Here is a 24,653-nt window from a genome sequence, read left to right as displayed (position 1 = left end):
GCCAGTACATGTTTTCTACAATTTCGCCTAGCTATGACGAAATCATACAGGTCACATTGCATCGAGTACAAAAGTGACTTTGCAATGATTTTGAATAGCGGCTCTTCTCCGTAGATTAGAGCCGATACTTCCGTCATTACTAGGGAATTGAGGGACCTGCACAGCCTCATCCTGGCGTCGTACTCAGTCTGGATGAGGTTGTCTGACAGCCTGGGCAATCACTCGCTGAACTGAGTGATGGCGCAGTCCGGTTTCAGTTTACCCACTGAAAAGGTGGCTGGAAGATCTACCTAGTGATCGTCCGTTCCGGGGAGCAGGAGGGAGGTTGGTTCTGTCTCCCGGAGCTGTGGCATAGGTTCATCCTTCATTGCGGCTTGCAGGGTCAGTTCCGCTACCTTTGATGTGAACGGGATGAGTCTCCTCGTCCACAGTGAAGATCGTGAAGGGGCTTTTGAAAGCAGTAACCTTTGTGTTGGTACGTTGTCACTCCTCTAGGTTAAGTAGCCATTCCCGTTGTGCGTGATCCCGGGAGAGAATTACGGTTTCTTTCGGAACCGTCTTCCCTTCTCATAGCCACTTCTGTAAGGCGGACATAGCCAATGAAAGGGGGCTGTAATCCTTGCGGATGAAACTCGAAGTCCTCAATCCTTCAAGTTCCGCAGCCCTCAATCGTTAGCATGCCGTCTACGTAAGGAGCGTAGGAAGCAACTCTCCAAGGGTTGTTTGCTGTAAAAGTAGGAAGGGTAGACGAATCCGGCATGAGTAAGCTTTGAGCTACCAGGCCGGACTGTGGAAGTCCTGTCGCTGCGTTTTCGCGGAGCCCTGTGATGAGGTTCTCCTGGGTAACCAGCCTATCCGAGGTAGCTCGGATAGACTGCCCTAACTCCTCTAGAGAAGATGAAAGCTGGACAAACATCTCCTGGAACTTGGTTTGTACCAAGTTCCCGACCAAACTACCCATCTGCTGCATAATATTGGCGGAAATATTAGCAGAGAAGGTGTCTGGGTCGAAAGGGGAAGGTTCTACCTTCTCCTTAGGAGTCCTGGGTCTGGGTCCCTTGGAGGTTGAAGGCTTAGGGTCGGAGGGGAAGGGCTGAGCCCTGTCCTTAGAAGACTTGGACTTTGACCCTTTAGAGTAAGATGACAGTTTAGCCTTGTCCGCTCCGGGATGGTGAGCCGAAGACTTACGGGCAAGGCTAGAATCTGACTTCTTCGACAGAGACTTCTGAAGCGATTTAAAGTCACGCTTACCTTTGACTTTAGGGATCGCCAGGGCGGACTTCAGTCTGACCAACTGAATCTCCCTGGTGAATCCCTGGAAAGAAGTAGAAGTAGTAGGAGAAGAAGCTCTAGATGGGCTCAAGGATAGCCCTTGAGCCCCTACAGTACCTGCCTCACTTACATCCTTACCTGCGCCTTCCACCATCATGGGCTTGAGGTCAAGGTCTAGGGCAGCTACTTCTTTGGCGACCTCCTGCGCCGTCGCCTCCTCTGAAGGTTGAGCCACTTCTTCCTGGATCCCAAGATCGGATTCTCGTTCGTTTTCAATTACACCTGTACGGAATTATCCGAAGTGAGAATGCCTTGAGCCTACAGCATTAGCCACTATAAAAATCACTCTACTGATATGTAGTACAGTGAATACTTTAGGCTAGGCTAGGCTACTGTATATGCATACGATATATCATCATGAACACTAGGCTAGCCGTAGTTAATTTTATTTGATTTCTCTACATACTGAATTATCGTAAGTCAATATGCATTGACCAGAGAATTAGTTGATATTAACAATTATCGTATCGTATAAGTAGAGGAAAGTAACCTTAAAGACGAAGGAGCAGTACCCAACCCTTCAGAACCCGACAGACCCAAAACCAGATCCGAACGACCAACCATGGCCTAAAAGCTTCTGATGCAAGGAACTCGAAGCAGGTAAAACCCAAAGAGGCTCTATGGACACTGTCCCTCTATAAACTACTATTACTTATAATAGAAAACCGACCCGAAGAAGCCTGCACTTCTCTTCCTAAACACTATGTAGCCTATTATCCCTACTCGTCTGTATCTGACCTAATTTTTCATCATCCTGAGAACTTACACATCGAGGGAAGGGGAATCTGCTGCCAACACTGCCTGCTCCGCGCCGGGGGGGGGCGGGGCAGAACCTACCCATTCGGAGGCTTGCGGTTCTCCATTACCCCCAGCACCCCTTAGGGCTGCTTCTGGAACAGGCAGGGGGGCTGAAAAAGAACGATTACAATCAACTATACTACTAATACCACTATCTCTATTTTAGTTAAATTATTCGTCAGGCTAGAAATATGCTTAACATACTAGATGATGACCTGTCCACTAATTTCTTGAATAACTAACTAATGTTTCCTTGTCTCCTGACCAAGACAAACATCTGACTGGTATTGTACTGAACCTTCCTACACGAAATAACAAAAGGAACGTCGATCATGTGAGGGTACTCATCCTACGCTTGAAGAGGGTGCAGAGCCGATGAGCACCAACATATCCAGCAGTAGGAGGCTCGATCATCGCACTGTAGATGAAGCAGAAGCAGAGGCGTTTGCAGATGGCAATGACGTTTATTTTCTAACTTATCCATAGCGATTACAAAGTAGCTATCCAAAGTAAAATGGGAGAAAAAAAAAGGTTAATAACAGTCCAAGGTCGTAATCTGTATCCAAAATATGAAAACTCTTTGAGTAGGGTAGGGCTAAATGACCAAAAGTTTGCCAGATGTGCGACTGATCCGCACAGCATGGCGAACAAGAAACAATTGAGGAGACAGGCCACTGGTGGCCGGTATTTGCGGCAGCATTGCCAACGGTAACACAGGTAACTCATTTGACTAGATTTTACCTGCAGCGTTGGTAACGCTGACAGTAAAAATTACCCACTTAGTGGGTAAATATGTGGGGATATAGTTTGGGCTGGTCAGTGACCAGGGCTAATTCAGGTGTTCAGGGAGTGTATTGCAATATCTCTCTCTCTCTCTCTCTCTCTCTCTCGTACTTCTCATCTCTCTCTATAATATATATATATATATATATATATATATATATATATATATATATATATATATATATATATATATATATATATATATATACTATATATATATATATATATATATATATATATATATATATATATATATATATATATATATATATATATACTATATATATATATATATATATATATATATATATATATATATCTATATATATATATATATATATATATCTATATATATATATATATATCTCTCTCTCTCTAATAAAAGGAGCCCATAAAAACACCAAAATATAGAGAAAAAAGTACTATATTTCAGAGACTGCTGTCTCCCTCTTCAGGTAGATGAATGAGAAAAGTTTACAGAAAAGGTGGTATTTATACCAAGAGGTCCATCCACAAACAAGCCATTTTAAGTCACCCCCCTCTGATAATCTTCCTTTGATCTTCTTAAGTGTTGGTTGAATGAAGACGTTGTTGATCGTGTCTGAAATCCATGCTCCTTTTGAGATGTTCATTACCTGCCTCTCTTTTATTAAGGCCGATTCCATCATTTGACTCTTGTACCGGCAGTTGCTGCTATAAATTACACATGACAAATTCCAGTTTATTCTATGGTTATTTTCATTTATATGGTTGAAAATAGCCGAGTTCTGTTGTCCATACCTAACTGACCGTTTGTGTTGTATTAATCTCTGGGGAAGGGATTTACCTGTTAATCCGATGTAAGATTGGTCACAGTCCTGGCATGGGATTTCGTATACCCCAGAGTCCTTTGGAGATGTCTTTTGTTGGACGTTAATCAGGGATTTGGCTAAGGTGTTTGGGTAAGTAAATACAAAAGGGTTCGATTTTCCGAGGGGGTTGGTTATTCTCTTAATCGTGTCCAGGTGGGGAATTATTATTTTATTGTTGGGTGTATTTCTGGTCTTGTCTTTAGGGGGTCGGTAGAAAATTACATTTGCTTTTTGAATTGCTGTCTCAATTATATGGTCAGGATATTTTAAAGACGAAAGTTGCTTGCGAATTAGTTCAAATTCTTTTTCCAGGAATTCTGGGGAACAAATTCGTAAGGCTCTTAAGAACAAGTTACTAGCTACACCTATCTTGATAGTAATGTCGTGATAGCTAAAGTAGTGAATGTATGAAAGTGAGAACGTTGGTTTTCTGTATATGGTAAATTTGTATTCTGTCGTATCTCTGATTATTAAAACATCAAGAAAAGGTATTTTGTTGTCTGTTCCCCATTCAACTTTAAATTTGATGCTGGGCACTAATGTGTTTAATTTCGAGAGGAATTCATTAAAATTGCCCCACCTATTATCCCAAAATGTTAGGATATCATCCACGTATCTCATCCACAGCATGTTTTTGGGTTTTATTGCATTTATTACTGTAGTTTCAAAGTATTCCATGTACAGATTGGCTAGAACAGGACTTAAAGGACTACCCATACTACACCCGAATTTTTGCTTGTAGAATGATTCCCCGAATGAAAATACGTTATTAGATGCACATAATTCAACTAGCTTTATTATTTTGTCAAGCGCCAATGGGAAATGATCTGAATAGAGATACGACAGAATACAAATTTACCATATACAGAAAACCAACGTTCTCACTTTCATACATTCACTACTTTAGCTATCACGACATTACTATCAAGATAGGTGTAGCTAGTAACTTGTTCTTAAGAGCCTTACGAATTTGTTCCCCAGAATTCCTGGAAAAAGAATTTGAACTAATTCGCAAGCAACTTTCGTCTTTAAAATATCCTGACCATATAATTGAGAAAGCAATTCACAAAGCAAATGTAATTTTCTACCGACCCCCTAAAGACAAGACCAGAAATACACCCAACAATAAAATAATAATTCCCCACCTGGACACGATTAAGAGAATAACCAACCCCCTCGGAAAATCGAACCCTTTTGTATTTACTTACCCAAACACCTTAGCCAAATCCCTGATTAACATCCAACAAAAGACATCTCCAAAGGACTCTGGGGTATACGAAATCCCATGCCAGGACTGTGACCAATCTTACATCGGATTAACAGGTAAATCCCTTCCCCAGAGATTAATACAACACAAACGGTCAGTTAGGTATGGACAACAGAACTCGGCTATTTTCAACCATATAAATGAAAATAACCATAGAATAAACTGGAATTTGTCATGTGTAATTTATAGCAGCAACTGCCGGTACAAGAGTCAAATGATGGAATCGGCCTTAATAAAAGAGAGGCAGGTAATGAACATCTCAAAAGGAGCATGGATTTCAGACACGATCAACAACGTCTTCATTCAACCAACACTTAAGAAGATCAAAGGAAGATTATCAGAGGGGGTGACTTAAAATGGCTTGTTTGTGGATGGACCTCTTGGTATAAATACCACCTTTTCTGTAAACTTTTCTCATTCATCTACCTGAAGATGGAGACAGCAGTCTCTGAAGTATAGTACTTTTTTCTCTATATTTTGGTGTTTTTATGGGCTCCTTTTATTAGATGGAATTCTGTTGTTACAGAACATTTTTACCAGTCGATATATATATATATATATATTATATCTATATATATAATATATATATATATATATATATATATATATATATACACACACACACACACCCAGTTTTTGGCAGACTTGGTTAATGGTGATCCAGTTTTATGGCACTTGTCTAGTGCCATAACATCAGCTAATGATTCAACTATAGTTAATTACATTTATTTTCATCCCAAACATAAATTTCAGTTTTAACTACTACCGCTACGAATCTCATTTTAATACTGAACCTTTTGAAACCTATGTATATATATATATATATATATATATATATATATATATATATATATATATATACACACCAGTTTTTGCAGACTTGGTTAATGGTGATCCAGTTTTATGGCACTTATCAGCCATAACATCTGCTAATGATTCAACTATAATTAATTATATTTATTTTCATCCCAAACATAAATTTCAGTTTTAACCACTACTGCTACGAATCTCATTTTAATATCTGAAACCTTAAAAAAAAAATAAACAACTATAGATAAACTGGTCAACACAAAATCAACTTAAGATGATTTCAAGTTATATGAGCAAAGATGAGACTAAATGCTGGGTTTTGAGCCTTGAATTTGCATTCTATAATAGCTTACAGTTAGCAACTATTTTAAACAGCTGTTTGCTTATTGTTAAATAATGCATTTACGGTATATTTTGTACAAGCACTTATTTCATTTTCACTATGAGTACCTCAAAACAAGTTAACATAAAAAAGGACAGTACTTACTTTTGTGGTTGTACCAGTAATGTTCATGTAAGCAAAAACACTTACATCAGCAGCCATCAGAGTACCTAACACAAGGAGTCGTGCCCAGTTAAAAGGCATTTCAGCCCAATTTATGATTACATTAGCTAAATGTGCCGCTATTAGAGCATAGCAGCCACCTGATGCACCAACCAAATATGCCTGAAAAAAATAGAGAAATTGTTCAATGTATTCAAATGTTTCATGTTTTTATGCTTCATATTTTTCATAAACCCATCAACCATAATGAGCCTTATTTACTTTTAAAGAAATCCCAGTTACACCAATCTGTTGTATCAGGAGAAAAAGATGTCCGTACTGTGCATGCCCCTTTCCCTCACAGAATGATTCTCATCATCTCTTATACTGTGTAAGAAAGTGAATATTTTCTCAGCCTAACCCATCCAATATTCTACAATCATGCAATCTACCCATCTGTTCACATTCCTGATCCCGTTTAATCCAGCTTAAGACCATAAAAACAACACAACCTGACTTATAACCCACAAATGACAACTGAACACAGAGAGCTCTCTAATCTAAGCACAGAACAACATGCCTAGCTGGTTCATCTCTGTTTTTTTTACATTTTTCACCCTCCAGCAGCCACCATCTTGCAGCTTATGATGACACTTCCTATGACATTACAACACAAGCTATTTCACTTCAAAACATACAGAATGTTTTGTTATAAAACATTTTATAAAATTAAACTTTTTTCTTATACATTTTGTAAATGAAATAAAGCCCACTTTTCACCAATGCAGAGAAATAAAAATGAAATAAAGCTGACTAAACTTTAAAACTAATATATAATTACACTTATCTTCTTCTCCCTCCCCTTCAACCTCTTCCTATTCTAATCCCCTCTAATCTTCTTTATTCTCCAATTCTTTAACCTCTACGTAATTTCTAATATTTCCCCCTGAAACTCCTCCTTTAGTCACTACATCAGATATTGGACTTTTACCTTTTATCCATCTCACCTCCTTTATTTCTCCAGATTCTTTTGTTTCTCTTATTGCTACAATATCAATTTTTAATCTCTTACTACTTACTCCAGTACTATTTGATTTCATTGCAGTCAGTGTTTACTATCAGTATTGACCCATGCTTCTAATTTTCTCCCTCCTACTATCTCTTCCCACAAATGTTTGAAATATATCACTCTTTCTATGGCCTCCCCAACACTCAAGAGCTTCTGCTTACATGGTGATTTTGCTACTTTCCTGGATTTTCTGGACTTCCACCATATGGGACTTATCTTACCATCAGTCAAGGATATTACATAACCCAATTGAGTATGGCCATCTATATTCCCACATAAAGCATCTGCATAGGCTTCCAAATAAATCTTTTCTTCTTCCAACTCACTTATTACCACTTCTCACATTATGTTCTTAGTTATTTCTCACTATTTTAATAAGATTTTTCATATCTTGAGTCATTCCTTCTTTAAAAGCTTTACTTAATTCACTACCATCGTATGATATCTCTGCCATGGTATGTATGTAGTGATACCCAATTCAACTGTCCTACCACTGATCTATACTCTGTTGACTCCTTTTGTCCTAACACACTATTACCTGTAAATCTTCTAGCTTCTGGTTCTCTTATAGAAATTATATACTGCCACTGATTAAGACAAATTTTATTTTCCTTATGCTTTACTAGTATGTACTATACTTGAGATTTTCTTTTATTTTCCTGCTCTCCTTTTTGCAATTTTCCAAGGATTTCCTTTAAAAAATCCTTCAGTTCCTCCAGAGCAAAAAACATCTACATCTGTACACAAAATACCATTAAATTCATTGGCTTTCCTCCAAAAGAATATATTAGGTTCTAGTCTACTTCTCTCACCTTTAAGCTCCTCCACTACTTTTACCACCTTACAATACCATGCTTTTGCTGCATCCTTGAGCCCAGAGAGTTTTCTTCAATTTCCATAATCCACTCCAACCATCTTCACTATGTGGTCTTAAATATACTTCTCTTTGTATTTCATCATCTTGTAAATATGCAGTTTTTACATCTAATGCATAACAATTCCAGTCTTTTAATTTTATTATTGTCAAACAAAATTTTAAAATTTCAGCATTGCATATAGGAGTGTCTTTTTCACATTCAACCATTTCTTCTTCAAAACCTCTAGCTACCAATCTTGCTTTATATATCCTTTCCCTTCCTTTTACCTTCCCACCGACTATCCATCCTGTAGGTATAGTTTTGGTCCATCATTTACCTTCTCATATACCTTGATTTCTCTCCAACTTTGTAGTTCTTTTTCTTTAGCGTCAATTACGCTTTTATTTTCAAATCCTAGCTATACCTATTCTTCATCTTCAATTTTTTCTGCAAGACTATCTCTTAAGTTAACCCATCCCTTGTTACCTGACCTGACTGAGTCTTGTACATTGTACGAATCATCCCAAGATTTGCTTGATCTTTTTCCTGCAAGACCTAATGTAGTCCATTCTTCTACTTGTCCTGTATCATTGTTTATAGCTCCAACTCTATTTCCCTTTTTGAATTTGGGTATCTCTTCTATTAACTCACTTTCCCCTACATCTTCCTGTGTTTCCTCTGCCAAATCTTTCTACATATTGCCTCTTCTGTCTGCATGTCTTTATTTTAGGTATATTTTCCTTTTCTATTTTAGTTATCTTTTCCTTTTCTGGTGATAGTCTTTGAATCCTACTAACATGTGTTCTTCCTACTTCTCTTAAAGAATCCCCACATTTAACCACTACCATTTAACCTGATACTCCCATTACCTGAGCAGGTCCTCTCCAGTCATTTTCATTTTCTCTCTTATAGAATACTTCACCTCCCACTACTGCTAAATTTATGTTCTCTAATATTTTTATTTAAAGCAATTCTTTTATTACAAGACTCATTTTTTATAAACACTTCTCTGGCCTTATGCATTGCATTCAGTGTATCCCTTATTATATTCTCTTCTATAGGCCTTATGCATTGCATTCAATGTACCCCTTACTATATTCTCTTCCATACCTTCTCTCTGCTTGCAGCACTTGAACTCTCTTCTCCCATTAAATTTGGCAAAGTGTTTTTTTTTTTTCAAATACTACTTGGTTGGAAGAGAAACCACCATCATGTATTAAGCAGTTCCTAGCACTCACTACCCATCTTAAGGGGGCCGGCCGGAACCGCTATATATGGTGGTATAGGGCGAAAAATGCAAAGTCATGAAAAAATTAATGGAGCTTCATATGGCAATTGAGAATACGCATATGAAAGATTTCATCAAAATTCCTCTTACTTTCGTAGTTACAGGGAAATTAGTTAACATAACTCAATAAGCCTAAAACACTGATCCGTACAAGAAAATGCAATATTTCTTCTATTATCGTAAATTTTTATAATTATTGTCAAAGAAATTGGGAGAAATGGCATCTGTAGACATTCCCCGAGTCGAGAAGGAGACTTCAGGCTCAGGTACCAAGTCCAGTCATGAATTAGTGCGATCACAGACATCAAGTAGTCTACACGTTCCATTTCACCTCTTGACATTCGCTTGCCTTTACGTATGTTTATGTATGTTTCGGCAAGAATTTCATCATGCCAATGAGGAAAAGACAAGAAAACATCTCGCTAACATACAGACTAAGAAAAATCGCTCTAGTATTATTACAGAATATCATAATATTCTCGTAGTTAGTGAAGAGAGAGGGTAGGGTTGCTTAGTAACGCCCCCTTCTTGCCTGACAGTACACGTCACACTCTGCCCAAGGCTACGATCTTTGAGCAAAGAGATCTTCATTTATTATAAATAACATAGTTTTGTTTTGGTTTTTTAATACAAAATGGAATATGAAATTCATAATAATCATGATTTATTAAATTGTCTTTGTATAAAAAAAAAAAAAAAAAAAAAAAAAAGGAGTACACCTTCGAGTTTCACCTCTGACATTCTCTTTCATTTATGTTTATTTATCTTTGTTTCGGGCAAGAATTTCATCATGCCAAAGAGGAAAATACAAGGAAAACATCTCGCTAACATACAAAAGAAGAAAATTCGCTGTAATAAGCAGAGTTAGTGAAGGGGAGAGAGAGAATTGCGTAGGAAGGAGTGCCCCCATCTTGCCTCAAGCAGTGCCCCAGGCTGCGATATATGAGCAAAGGGATCATCATTTATGATTAAATTATGATAAATAAAATAGTTTTGGTTTATTAATACACAAAAAAGAAATATACATTCATAATAATCATTATTTATTAACATTGTCTTTATAGAAATACGAAGGAAAACTTTGAACGCCTGTATCTCAAAACTATACTTATTGACCTTCAAAATCTATCTTCTCACTTAGTTTTAAAGCTATAACATTGGAATTTGGTATATAACTCAGAAAGACATTATAGAACAATCAAATAGAGCCCTTTTTTTCAATTTTTGTTTCGTCTTTTTTTTATAAATTTTTTTCTCCTGATTTATAGGGTTTATTTTTTTACCGCATTGAAAAATTCATATCTAGCAAAAAAATGACTTTTGGAAAAAAAAAACTCCATTCGATTGGAGGTCTACATCAGGTCTATATATGGTAGTAATCCCAGGTCTTCATATTAAATATCATAGATAGAATTTGAAAAATGGTTATTTTCGGGATAAATCGCCCTGGCGTCACAAAACCGAAGGTCAGAGGCGAAAATCATATGCGGTTTGGAGATGTCCCAAGTCACCTTATTAAGTGGTATGAATATCAAAGTCCTGTCCTTAAAAAATGGCATTAGCCGGCTGGCCCCCTTAATGCTATGGGCCAATCCACTTCCTCATCATCTATCATCTTCCTTAAACTTTCTTTGATTATGCCTACTCTCTTTTCATATATTCCATTGCTCCACTGAGATTCAGATGCTGTGGCCAATACTTTATTATTCCATTGTTCTGCAATCCTCCTTACTTTTTCATTTTGAAATTCTTCCCCATTTTCTGGTAATATTTTAGAGGGCACTCCAAAATTAGCAAACCTCCATCACAAAGTGTCTTTATAACAGTTTCTGGTTTCATATCTTTTATCCAAAAATCCTGATAATACCTTGTTGCCATATCTACCATTATGAAGAACTTTCTCTCTTCTATCTCTCCTACATCCAGTGCAACAAGTTCATTAAATGTTTTACTCCCCAAAAAATCCTACTACTGGTTTAGGTGGGTTTCTTTTGTATCTTTTACGTACCTCACAACTTGCAATCAAGGCTGTTAGCAATGTTTTTATTTCCTGCTCTTCTTTCTGTCTCAAACCATCACTCCACTGTGCTTCTTCTGTTAGCTTTCATATTTTATCTCCAGTTCTGTGACCAAACTGTAGATGTAACTTCATTGTTGCACCTTTAATTTCCCTTAGACACTTTTCCCTTCCAACCCTCCTGCAATAATTCTTCTACCTTCCTCCTCATAATTGGTATTTTTAAGTGATGCTGTTTGTCTTAACTTTACCTTAATTTCCCCCTAAAATTTTTATTATAAACAATTCTCTTACATTTATGGTCATACCCAATTTCCTCATGGTTTTCTTACCTATTAACCATGGTACATCACCCTACAAAATTTCTGTCATCAAATAAAACTTTTTGTTTTTCAGTATCACTGGTATTACTATTACTCCTTTTGACTTATTATGATGACTCACCAAAATTAAATACTTCATTAGACTTAGTATCATTCATTCTCCTCAAATAGTCCTGATTCAAACCCACGACAATGCATCCTAGTTACAATTCCCCAAAAACTGTCAATTTACATCCTGTCTAAAATTGCCTCAATCTCTTCCCAAGATTCTTCCTCTATTTTGCTAACTTCTATATAAACTTTTCCTTCTCCTTGTCCAGTTTCTGTTTTCTTCTTATTCTGAAAATTATGAGGACAATCCCTAGCCCAATGCCATTCCGATTTGCATATTGCACATAATGTTACTTTCCCTTCTTTATTTATAGTTTTTCTTCCACCTCTACCTCAGTTCCATTTTCCCTGATATCTCTAGTTTTCCCTCTCTCCAAGAATTCGCATAGCCTTCTGACCCAAACCACTCCCCTTCCTCGTTATTCCCTAATCCCTCAAATATTCTATTCATTACCTGTGACACTTTTATATTCCAACTTTTCTTGACCACAAGCTGCTAATACCATTTGTTTTTTATTCTCTGTGAGATTTGCTTGTTCCAGTACACAAAAACCCTTAGCTTCTCCTTCAAGCATGCTTTCCTTATTACTCTGTTACACTCTGATTCTGCCTTTTCATACCTTATCAGAAAATCTCACATCTTTTCATTAGATTCTCTTCCTATTTTAAAATAGTTTTTCATCTTACTGTAATATTCCATTAGCGTATCTTTTAGATACACTTCATCTAGTTTGGATAGAATTATCTTTGAACCCTTTTTATTCTCAAGTTCATCTCCATCTATTCCTTGTTACTTTTAAGGCTTTTCCTTTTAATCTCATTCTTATCTCTATCCCAGGATATTTCACTTCTCCACACACCACAAGCCAATCTTCAACTTGCCCTGTATCCCGCTAAATTTTGGGCAATCCTTCTCCATTTCTTCTCCCAATGTTTAACGTCAGATCTGTCCATTTTTAAGCAACCATGCTCTGCTACCACTTGAATATTTTCCTAGCCTAACCCATCCAGTATGCTACAATCATGCAATTTATCCACCTGTTCCCATTCCTCTTCCAGTATAATCCAGCTTAAGACCATGAAAACAACACAACCTGACTTACAACCCACAAACAACATAACATAAGAGCGCTATCTAATCTAAGCACACAACACATCTAGCCGGTTCATCTCTATTTTGTTTACATTTTTCACCCTCCCACAGCCGCCATCTTGCGGCCCTTGACGTCACAACACAAATGGTTTCACTTCAAAGCATAAAGAAAGTTTTGTTATGAAACATCTTACAAAATTAAACATGTGTTTCTTATAAATTTTGTAAATGAATAACACCTACATTTCACCAATGCAGAAAAATAAAAATATAATACTGACTACACTATAAAATTGATATACAATCACACAGAATAGATGTGGGGATGACAGGATGGTCATCCTAGTATGGCATATGGATTTATGCTTAAAACTTGCTTTTAAGTTTTGAAACATGGTTAATAAAAAAAATATGCTTTGGTATTATAAAACATTGTTAATTCAATACAACCACATTAATCATCAGATACCAGAATTGCAATCATGGTAGTAGTAGAACATCAGTAGGTCCACCTATACAGCAAATTACATGAGAATACTACTGAGGTGCAAATAGCCCAAACTTTCTGCTCTTTGATCCTTAATCATGACAGATTTTCTGAAACTTCTGATTAGGTTTTCATAATGGGTTTTAGACTAATGCCACTGTATGTCTGGTTATTTGTGTTTGTATGATCCTTCTTCTGGAAGAAGAGTTTTGGTCCACTGTAAGACACATCATGTTCTACCAGGGCACAGGAGAGCATCCTTGTTTAAATGATGGGAGAGTGAAGATAAGTACAGGCGGCCAGCGGTTAACGGCGCAATTGCTCAGCGACGAATTGGTTTTACGGCTGCTGTCAAAAATATTCATTTAAAAAAATAAGGCATTTTAGGGTATTTTTACGGAACAATTTTCAGTTAACAGTGCCGCTAGCGCCGTTGTCTAACGAGTTCATACATTTGTAGAAATGCCATTCAGACCATAAAGGTTATGCAAATTATATTAACAAATTTTAAGGAGTTATTACATAGGTATTAGGGTAAAATATATGCCTCTGACGCTGTTCTATGCTGAAAATATTGAGTTACATAAGTGCAAATTTAGCTATGGATGTGTCAATTTATAAATGTTCATGCTTTTATGTTTAAAATACAGGCAGTCCCAGGGTTACGACAGGGGTTCCGTTCTTGAGACGCGTCGTAAGCCGAAAATCGGCGTATGCCGGAACATCGTCAAAAATCCTAAGAAAACCTTACTTTTAATGCTTAGGGTGCATTGAAAACTATGTAAACTGCATTCTTATTGCATTTTTCATAAAAAAAAAAACTTTAGATATTGATTATTTTGCATTTTTGGTGTCATATTTCATCTGCCAGATCAGTGTTGCAGGCGTCGTAACCCTGGAACATGCGTTGTAACCCTGGAAATAATTTTTGATGAATATAATTGAAAAGCGTCGTAACCTCGGAGCGTCGTAAGCCGAGACCGTCGTAACCCAGGGATTGCCTGTATGTATGAAAATGATATATATGTATAGGGTATTTTTATTTCTGCACAGAAATATGATAAGAAGGCAGCTTTTGAAACTGCCCTTCATGTTACCAATACGATGTTTTTTCATGTTCTTTCTTGTGAGCCACTGCCTGCCGCTCTTCCGAAAATATAGTTAAAAAAAAGTGCAAATTAGCGATTGATGTGTCGATTTTATAAATGTTCATACTTTTATGTTTAAAATGTGTATGAAAATTTATTATATATAGGGTATTTTTATTTCTGTGCAGAAATATAATAAAAAGACAACCCTTCACGTTATCAAATACAATGTTTTTTCATGTTCGTTCTTGTAAGCCGCCGTCTGCCACTCTTCTGAAAATATTGCGTTAAAAAGTGCAAATTTAGCGATCGATGTGTCATTTTTTTAAATGTTTATGCTTTTATGTTTAAAATGTGTATGAAAATATATTACGTATAGTGTATTTTTATTTTTGTACATAAATATGATACAAATTAAGGCAGCCTTGGTAACTACCCTCCACGTTGTTAGGGGATGTTTTTTCATGTTCGTTCTTGTCCGCCACTGTTCCAAAAAATGCATGGTGTTATTTGATTAATTATGCATCTTTTCCATAAATCCTTCAAATAGCTATACATTACTTCACTGTATCCAATAATATTGTATGTATTCTTATATTATTGTATCATAAAATACCACGGCAAATCTAAGCCAGTATTCCGCGGAGCGGCCAATGTTGTGGTTTGAAATCAGCTGATGGCAAATACGAGTTTGTTTCACCATAACGCAATTCTGAGCGAATTCTCTTGCTTCTAGTTAGTATAAACGAATATCTAGATACTTGACCTATATGAGACAAGGTTATTTTTCCTTATACAAAGTGTTTTTAGGTGGAAATATGAATTGAATATGTCTTGTTGTGAATGTGAACTTTATTTTTTCGTTAACAGATTATGTTGGTGGTATGTTTATTGCGTTAAAAAATTATGTGATTCCGTTCACAATTCTCCTTTATATCATCCTAATACGAACTTTACATTATTTATCTTATATCGGTGTGAAACCAACAGTAAAATGTGTTCTTTCAAGCACAGTAGTTTTGATTAAAATTATTTTATCTCAATTTTATCTACAGTTGCGTTTGATGGCATACGTTTACTGGAGTTTTATCCTTGTTGCCGATGTACGATAATAGTCATTAGCAGCTTGAACAGTTTTCTCAGCTTCAGTTATAACTAGGTATAATTATATTTAACAGTATATTTCCCGATTGATCTTTGATCTATAGCGAATAAAGTTATTACATTAAGATATCTCAGTTCTATTCTATACATAACGCCATTTATAACAACTACGGTAATAGAGTACTGTAGTACGATGATTGAAATACAAGCCAAACAGATGTTATCCAACTCATTTGTACTTAGAAAAAAAAAAAAAAAAGTCATTTCTCCTTCGGTCATTCGTGGCTGTACATGTTCACGCAACGAGTATAACGTTAAAACCATACTTTCAACATTCTCTTATCCTGTTATTGAACTTATGTAACTAGAAGATGGATAAAGTTAGGCTATTGTAATTTTGACTCTCATAAAATCGGACTATCGTAAGACGAATTATCGTAACTTGAACACTACAGCTACCTGTACACTGTATAAACCTTATTACATTTTTACATACTCTAGACACCCAAAGGATTAAAGCTAGGCTTTTTTCACTTTACAGTATTTATAATGCTATAATGTACTGTACAGTACTATTGTATAGTAAATTCTATACAGTGGTACCTCGAGATACGAAATTAATCCGTTCCGAGGCGCCCTTCGTATCATGAGTTTTTCGTATCTTGGACCGCATTTTACATGTAAAATGGCTAATCCATTCCAAGCCCTCCAAAAACACCCCAGTAAATTTCATGATAAAGCTAAATTGACCTATAAACAATGAAATACTACAACAATTGGACCATTCAATACCTAACTTAATAACGTACTGCTAATTACCTGTAAATAAAGTGTATTAGTGTACATGGTATACAAGAAATACTGTACATATGTAGTAAAATGTGGAAGCTTACCTTTCGAGTGAGGCTATCTCCGAAAGTGGCGACAGAGGAGGAGGACAAACGGCAGATACGTACGTACACTTAACTTTACGAAACAAAAAAATGTAAGGAAAACATACATAAACTAAAATTTATGAAACACATTAACAAAACTGTAACACTTAACTTTACAAAAAACTGAAATTAAATTAATTTAATTTTATTTATTTATTTATTTTTTTTTTTTTACAAAATTTCAACTTCATCACCACTTTCAACTTTCTGTTTTTTAGTATCACTTGGTTCTTCCTTTTTACTTACTCCTGCTAATACTAAAGGCCTCTTTAAAAAATAACTATCCAAGGAAGATTGTTTCTGCCTACTTTTCACAATATTCCTGAAACGACTTAGGCAAAAGTCATCGAACTGCGCAAGCATACGACCTGTGTGAGCCTTTTCGGGGTGTCTTTTTTCTACAAATGATTGCACTTTATGAAAAGCGGCTAGAACATCCTTAATTTCTGCCGTTGTCATAGGGTTGTCCTCCTCCTCCTCGCCGCTGCTAGAGGACTCCTCTTGAACGACGTTATGTTGCATGGCCTCCAACTCCTTCAGGTCATCCGTTGTAAGCTCCTCTTGGTGCTCCTCGAGAAGGTCGTTGATGTCGTCCTCGTCGACGACCAGCCCCATGGACTTGCCGAGTGCAACAATCTCGTCAAGATCTGGTTGCAAAACAGTTTCAGGATTGCCAACTGTTTCTGAATCTGCAGCACCAGCTTCGCCCACGTCGAATCCCTCGAAGTCTCGGGCGGATACGGCATCAGGCCAGAGTTTCCTCCACGAGGAATTCAAGGTTCGCCTCGAAACCTCCTGCCAAGCTTGGTCGATGAGTCGGATGCATATGACGATGTCGAAATGCTCCTTCCAAAATTCACGCAAGGTGAGGTTTGTGGTATCGGTGATGTCGAAACATCTCTTGAAAAGATGTTTTGTATACAGCTTCTTAAAGTTCGATATCACTTGCTGGTCCATGGGCTGGAGGAGAGGGGTGGTGTTAGGCAGAAGATAAAGAACCTTGATGAAGGAATACTCCGCTAGGATATCTTCCTCGAGGCCAGGAGGGTGGGGAGGGGCATTGTCCAACACCAGCAGACATTTCAAAGGTAGGCGCTTCTCTTCCAAGAATTTCTTCACTGTCGGGCTGAAACACAGATTTACCCACTCCGTGAACAAAAGCCTCATTACCCAGGCTTTCGCATTAGCCCTCCACATCACTGGAAGCTTCTCCTTAAGCACTTTGTGGGCCTTGAAAGTTCGAGGAGTCTCGGAATGATACACCAGTAGGGGCTTCACCTTGCAATCCCCACTGGCATTTGAACAAAGTGCGAGCGTAAGCCTGTCCTTCATAGGCTTATGCCCGGGTAGCTTCTTCTCTTCCTCAGTGATGTACGTACAACGAGGCATTTTTTTTTCCAAAAAAAGGCCAGTCTCATCACAGTTGAAGACTTGCTGAGAACTGTAGCCTTCCTTGGTCATCATCTCGTCGAACGTCTTTTTAAAGGCTTCAGCCGCTTTCGTGTCCGGGCTGGCAGCCTCCCCATGTCGCACCACCGAATGGATGCCAGTCCGTTTACGGAATTTCTCGAACCACCCATGCGAAGCCTTGAACTCTGGGGTTGGCGTTGAAGTCCCTTCTCCTCCGTCGCCTTCAGCCTGGGCAATCAAATCGCCGAAAATAGCGCTGGCCTTGTGGCAGATTGCCGTCTCCGTTATTGTATCGCCAGCGATTTCTTTGTCTTTTATCCAGACAAGAAGCAGCCGTTCCATCTCGTCGTGCACGTGGGTCCTCTTGCTGGACAAAATAGTGACGCCCTTGGAAGGTGTAGCTGCTTTGATGACATCCTTCTGCTTAAGTATGGTGCCTATTGTCGACGGATTTCGGCCGTATTCCTTGGCGATCACACTCAATCGCATACCAGCTTCATATTTCTTGATAATCTCCATCTTTGTCTCCAAAGAGAGCATTCTCTTCTTTCCGTGAATTTCAACTTTCTTGGGACCCATGACTACGTATATACTGTACATAATTTACGTAAAAGTAGAGTAAAGTTCTCACACAATACGATAAAGTATGTATACTGCAATGAAATCACTAACAAATTTATGTTAATAAATGAAATCGTTAGAATGAATGAATACTGCGTGCGTACAATAACGATGCTGGTACTGAGTGGCCGAGGCACGCTGCTACGTAGTGGTTGCATGATGGGAAGGATGCTGACCAATAGGAGAGAAGGATCTCATGGCGGTGACTAGCATCAAGAACCAACGGGAGAGCAGGAGGATGGTGGCGACTCTACTCAGTTGGCGGTGCGCCAGTTTCAAAATTGTTATCTGTGGTCCGGGTGAATCTCGGACTTTACAGCAACAACCTTTCGTATCTTGAAAAATTTTCGTATGTAGAGCCATAAAATTTTACGTGTTAGCTTTCGTATCTGGAGTTTTTCATAAGTTGAGCCTTTCGTATCTCGAGGTACCACTGTAGTCCTGGACTGCATAAATATATACAGTAGTCCCCCCGTATTCGCGGGGGATGCGTACCAGACCCCCCCGCGAATAGTTAGAATCCGCGAATGTTTGGAACCCCTATAAAAACGCTAAAAACAGCCTATTTTGTTAGTTAAAACTTAAGAAAAACCACTAAAAATGTTCATACTTGATTTTTTTAATAGTTTCATCACAAAAAGTGCATTTTATGATGAAATTGATAACAAAAACCAGGAATTTGTGGATATTTCTTATAGAAAAATACCGCGAATGCGCGAATTTTCCGCGAATAATGCAGGGAAACGTTCCCGAGAGAAATCCGCGAATGTGTGAGTCCGCGAATCCGGAGAACGCGAATACGGGGGGTCCACTGTAATTCTACTTATTGGGCCATTGTGGGATTACGGCGCCTTTGACGGTTCTAGAGTTTCGAAAGGTGTGCAGCAGCCGTAGTCTTTAAAATCGCTTAGCGTCGAAAATCACTTAGCGTTGGTGGCCAGGAACGGAACCCCTACCGCTGACTGAGGGCCGCCCTTCATCTTTGACTTGGCTATGAAATCAGGTGTAGAAGGAAACCCACTGATGACCAGTTCACTAAATGAGTAACTGCATTTGATAATGCATGGAGCTTGCTAATATGCTTTAAACAGGAGAGAAGACCCACACTGATGAGAACTACAAGAAGGGAAGCAGGAGATGAGTACAGATTTATGGAAGATAAAATATGTATATGAGAGACCTGGGTGGTGGAATTTCATCAACCTTTTCCATCAAAAACCATTAGAGGGGATATTGACGACAATGGATAAAAACAAAGCAGATCATTAATGCTGAGAAGGAAATCCCAGAAAATACAATTAACCCTTAAACGCCGAAGCGGTAAAAAAAAAAAATGTCTCCCGTGTGCCAGAGGTGTTTCAGAGTGAGTGCGGAAGGTGAAAAAATATTTTCTTCAAAAAATCACAGCGCGCTTAGTTTTCAAGATTAAGAGTTCATTTTTGGCTCCTTTTTTTGTCATTGGCTGAAGTTTAGTATGCAACCATCAGAAATGAAAAACATTATCATTATCATATATAAATAATGCGATATATGATAGCGCAAAAACGAAATTTCATATATAATTGTATTCAAATCGCGCTGTGCGCGGAACGGTTAAAGGTAACGAGTTACTTCTTTTTTCGTTGTAATGTACACTAAATTCCGATCATTTTGGTATATAACACATTGTAAAACGATAAAAGCAACACAGAGAAAATATTATCACAAAATAATGCATGAATTCGTAACGCACGGACGTAAACAAATATTTTTTTCAAAAATTCACCATGAATCTAAATATTGTCCTAGAGACTTCCAATTTCTTTCAAAATGAAGACAAATGATTGAATATTACTATACTGTAAGAATATTAGCTTACAAATGCAGTTTTTGACCATATCTGACTAGGTAAAGTTGACCGAATGTCGAATTTTTTATATATATTTTTTTTTATATGCAATTATTTCGGAAATAAGAAAAGCTACAACCTTCAAATATTTTTCGTTTTATTCTACATGAAATTGCGCACATTTTAATATATAAAACTCTATGAAATGCCTAATATGAAACGGAGCAAATATTCCGAGAATGGAACGTACGCATTTCGGAGATTTGTGGCGGAGAATCCGCGTGCTGAGGGAAGGAAAGATTTTTTTTAAAATTCACCATAAATCTAAATATTGTGCTAGAGACTTCGAATTTGTTTCAAGATGAAGATAAATGACTGAATATTACTAGACTGTAAGAGTTTTAGCTTACAATTGCGTTTTTCGACCATTTCGGTAGAGTCAAAGTTGACCGAACGTGGTTTTTTTTCTATTTATCGTAATTTATATGCAAATATTTCGAAAATGAGAAAAGCTACAACCTTCAATTATTTTTTGTTGTATTCTACATGAAATTGCGCACATTTTCATATGTAAAACTTTATGTAACGGCTAATTTAAAATGGTGCAAACATTACCACAATCGCACGTATGATTTTTTCGGAAGAGTTACCGCGCGGACATAAAGAAAATATTATTTTTTTCATAAATTCACCATAAATCGAAATATTGTGCTAGAGACTTACAATTTGTTGCAAACTGATGGGAAATGCTTGAATATTACTAGAATATAAGCGGTTTAGCTTACAATTGCGTTTTTCGACCATTTCGGGAGAGTCAAAGTTGACCAAAGGTTGAAAATTTGTCACTTATCATTTTTAATATGAAAATATTTCAAAATTGATAAAAGCTACAACCATGGGTTGTTTTTAGTTGGATTGTGCATGAAATTGCGCACATTTTCATATATAAAACTTTATGTAACCGCTAATTTAAAATGGTGCAAACATTACCACAATCGCATGTATGATTTCTTTCGGAAGAGTTACCGCGCGGACGTAAGGAAAAAGTTTTTTCATAAATTCACCATAAATCGAAATATTGTGCTAGAGACTTCCAATTAGTTGAAAAATTAAGTTAAATGATTGAATATTACTAAAATATTAGAGTTTTAGCTTACAATTGCGTTTTTCGACCACTTCGATTGAGTCAAAGTTGACCGAAGGTTGAAATTTTGGCACTTATCGTTATTTATATGAAAATATCTCAAAACTGATAAAAGTTACAATCATGAGTATTTTTATGTTGTATTCTTCATAAAAATGCGCACATTTTCATATATAATACTCCATGTAACGGCTAATTTAAAATGGTACAAAAATTATGTCAAAGTGACGAAATAATTTCCGAGATGTGTCACAGATACTTTTTAGTGCAGCAAGAAAGAAATTCGGGCTTGCGCGCCTGCGTAACGATTGTAAACAAAACAACACCTTGATCCGTGAACTCCCAGCATCCCCCAAGGCGCGTGATTCAAGAGTTTTTGGCTGGTAGGCCTAAAAGTATTTTTCCGCGAATTTTTAAAAAAACTTTTGTATGTCGACGTAAAATACGTCCAGTCGGCACCCGAGAGACAAAAAATGTCGACGTAAAATACGTCCAGCCGGTGTTTAAGGGTTAAGGTCCAGGCAGTCCCCGGTTATTGGCTGGGGTTCCGTTCTTGGAGGGGTACAGATAAGTGAAAACCGTAATTAACCGACACTGTGATTTATGGCAAGTTTCAGTTAATGGCACCTCTGTTAAGTATGTTATGGTGCCATAACACTCTTCCTTATGGTGCTGATAACCGAAACTTGGCCTGTTATGGTACCATAAATTGCTGATTTTACGGCGTTAGACAAGCATCATAAAACCGGATTGCCATTAACCAAGTCTGCCATTAACCATGTACTGCCTGGGCAGTTTTCGGTTATCAACAATCCGGTTTTATGGCGCTTAAAATTGGCGATTTATGGCGCCATAATGGGCAGAGTTTCAGTTATTGGCACCATCAGGCACCAATAATAAAGTTATGGGGCATAACATACCTAACAGAGGTGCCATAAGGGTGCACATGGTGCTGATCACTGGTTATCGGCGCCAAACCACAAGAAATTGCAGTTGCGGTTAATGGTGGTTTTCGCCTATTGGCAACCCCCCGGGAACGGAACCCCCGCCAATAACCGGGACTGCCTGTATTCATTACTTACTGAGAACACTAAAATACAACAAGGCTGAAGTAAAAACTGAAAAATTTGATGATTACTTGCTGGCCAAATTAATCCTGCTGAAAAAAATTGGAAAAAATTAAACATATGCTGTAAACAGTACTCCTGATTCACAAGAAGTTAACAAGATGACTGATAGCACCCAAAGTTCCTGGTGATGCATATACTGAAATACTACCTTTTCTTCTGTCTGTTAGGCAAAAGATTCCAGAACCAGTGGAACAAATAGGACACAAGTGTAAGCTACATATGTAATTGATGGGGTTGTGGTAAAACCAAAAATGTGAAATATAATACAAGCAATTCATAATTTACAAAACAACATTCAGTACTCACATGAGGATCAAACATGGAAGCAGCAAGGGACCCTGCTAGTACACCAGCTACATACAAAATAAGCAATCTCCACCACCGATGCACCATCTCAAGAGGAATCCCAACAAAAAGAGCTACCATTACATTTGAAAGAAGGTGCACATATCTGAAAAGGTATTCTTAATAAAAACCTACAGTATACAAATTGGTTTAAGAGTAAATCTAAACTCATTAAAGTATGTACCAGATCAAACATTCTCATGGAGAATTTTTTTTTTTTTTTTTTTTTTTTTTAAATGGCTGCAAACAAAGGGCAGTGTATGAGAAAGAACTGACAAATAAGATTAAAAGTAATTTTAAGGGTTATTATTCTATGATCTAAACCCAGAACAATTGTCCTTAAGCAGAAAATTTTAAATGCAAACACATGACCTAAGGATATGAATGGCCTACCTATTGAAAGGACCATAAATTCCTGGTTAAAAGAAAAAAACTTAACAACATATTTGAACCTGAAAACCTAAACAAAATTGAGGATTTATTAGAATTAGTCATGCATCAGCAGGTTTTTTAAAATGTCAAAAGTAATTCAGGAACCAACTTTTTATACAGTAATAAAGCCACTTTTACATGGTACAGTGGTACCTTGACATACAAAAGACTCAACTTACGAAAAATTCGAGTTACAAAAGCATATACGAAGATTTTTTTGGCTCTACATACGAAAATAGTTCAAGTTACAACAGGTTGTTGCTGTAAAGTCCCGAGATTCGCCTGGACCACCGAGAAAAATGTTAAAACTCGCGAGCCGCCAACTGAGTAGACTCGCCACCATCCTCCCACTCTCCCATTGGTTCCTGATGCTAGTCACCGCCATAAGATCCTGCTCTCCTATTGATCAGCATCTACCCCATGTGCTCTATGTATTCTATTGGTAAAAGGATGCTGTAAATTGAAAAACTTATTCATGCCATACATTTAATAAAAAAAAACATTAGGTAAAGATAGAATAAAGAATAAAAATACATAATTATATATATATATATATATCTCTATCTATCTATCTATCTATCTATCTATCTATCTATCTATCTATACAGGCGGTCCCCGGGTTACGATGGGGGTTCCGTTCTTAAGACGCGTCGTAACCCGAAAATCGTCGTAAGCCGGAACGACGTTCTTGAAAACATGTCCACAGGGAAAAGTTCACTACTAATTTGCAATTTTTCTTAGGGCCGTATCTCTAAAATTATCACTAATTTACTTTTTTCATGTGCAACACTGTGTATTCACAAATTACTGTATATTTTCATTAAAATACAAGAGAGAGAGAGAGAGAGAGAGAGAGAAATAACTCCTTAGGTTTCAATAGATTGAAATGAACGTCTGTAGGCAACTTTTTCCCCCTCCCATAAATACATATATTTCTCCAGAGAAGAGAGAAAGAGAGGACTGTGCAATTATGTTTGTCTGTCTATCAATTCTTTTGCTGAGAGCGAGAGAGATAAAAGGAAGAAATAAAAACACCAAATGTATGA

At 37.2% G+C, this 24,653-nt stretch overlaps 1 protein-coding gene across 1 annotated transcript in view; it reads right to left on the bottom strand.

Annotated features, from left to right (window-relative positions):
* The window catches only part of LOC135221933 (rhomboid-related protein 1-like), a 57,170-nt gene that overhangs the window by 15,103 nt on the left and 17,414 nt on the right, over positions 1–24,653 (bottom strand). Inside the window, exons 2-3 of the mRNA XM_064259959.1 lie at positions 23,137–23,281; positions 6,329–6,508 (exon numbers count right to left, since the gene is read on the bottom strand). Coding sequence (XP_064116029.1) covers positions 6,329–6,508; positions 23,137–23,281 — 325 coding nt within the window. The remainder of the gene's footprint in view (positions 1–6,328; positions 6,509–23,136; positions 23,282–24,653) is intronic.

The sequence above is a fragment of the Macrobrachium nipponense genome, chromosome 3, assembly GCF_015104395.2.
Source record: "Macrobrachium nipponense isolate FS-2020 chromosome 3, ASM1510439v2, whole genome shotgun sequence".
Classification (NCBI taxonomy): domain Eukaryota; kingdom Metazoa; phylum Arthropoda; class Malacostraca; order Decapoda; family Palaemonidae; genus Macrobrachium; species Macrobrachium nipponense.
The sequence above is the reverse complement of the archived record's forward strand: the minus strand, read 5'-3'. Positions and strand labels throughout refer to the sequence as shown.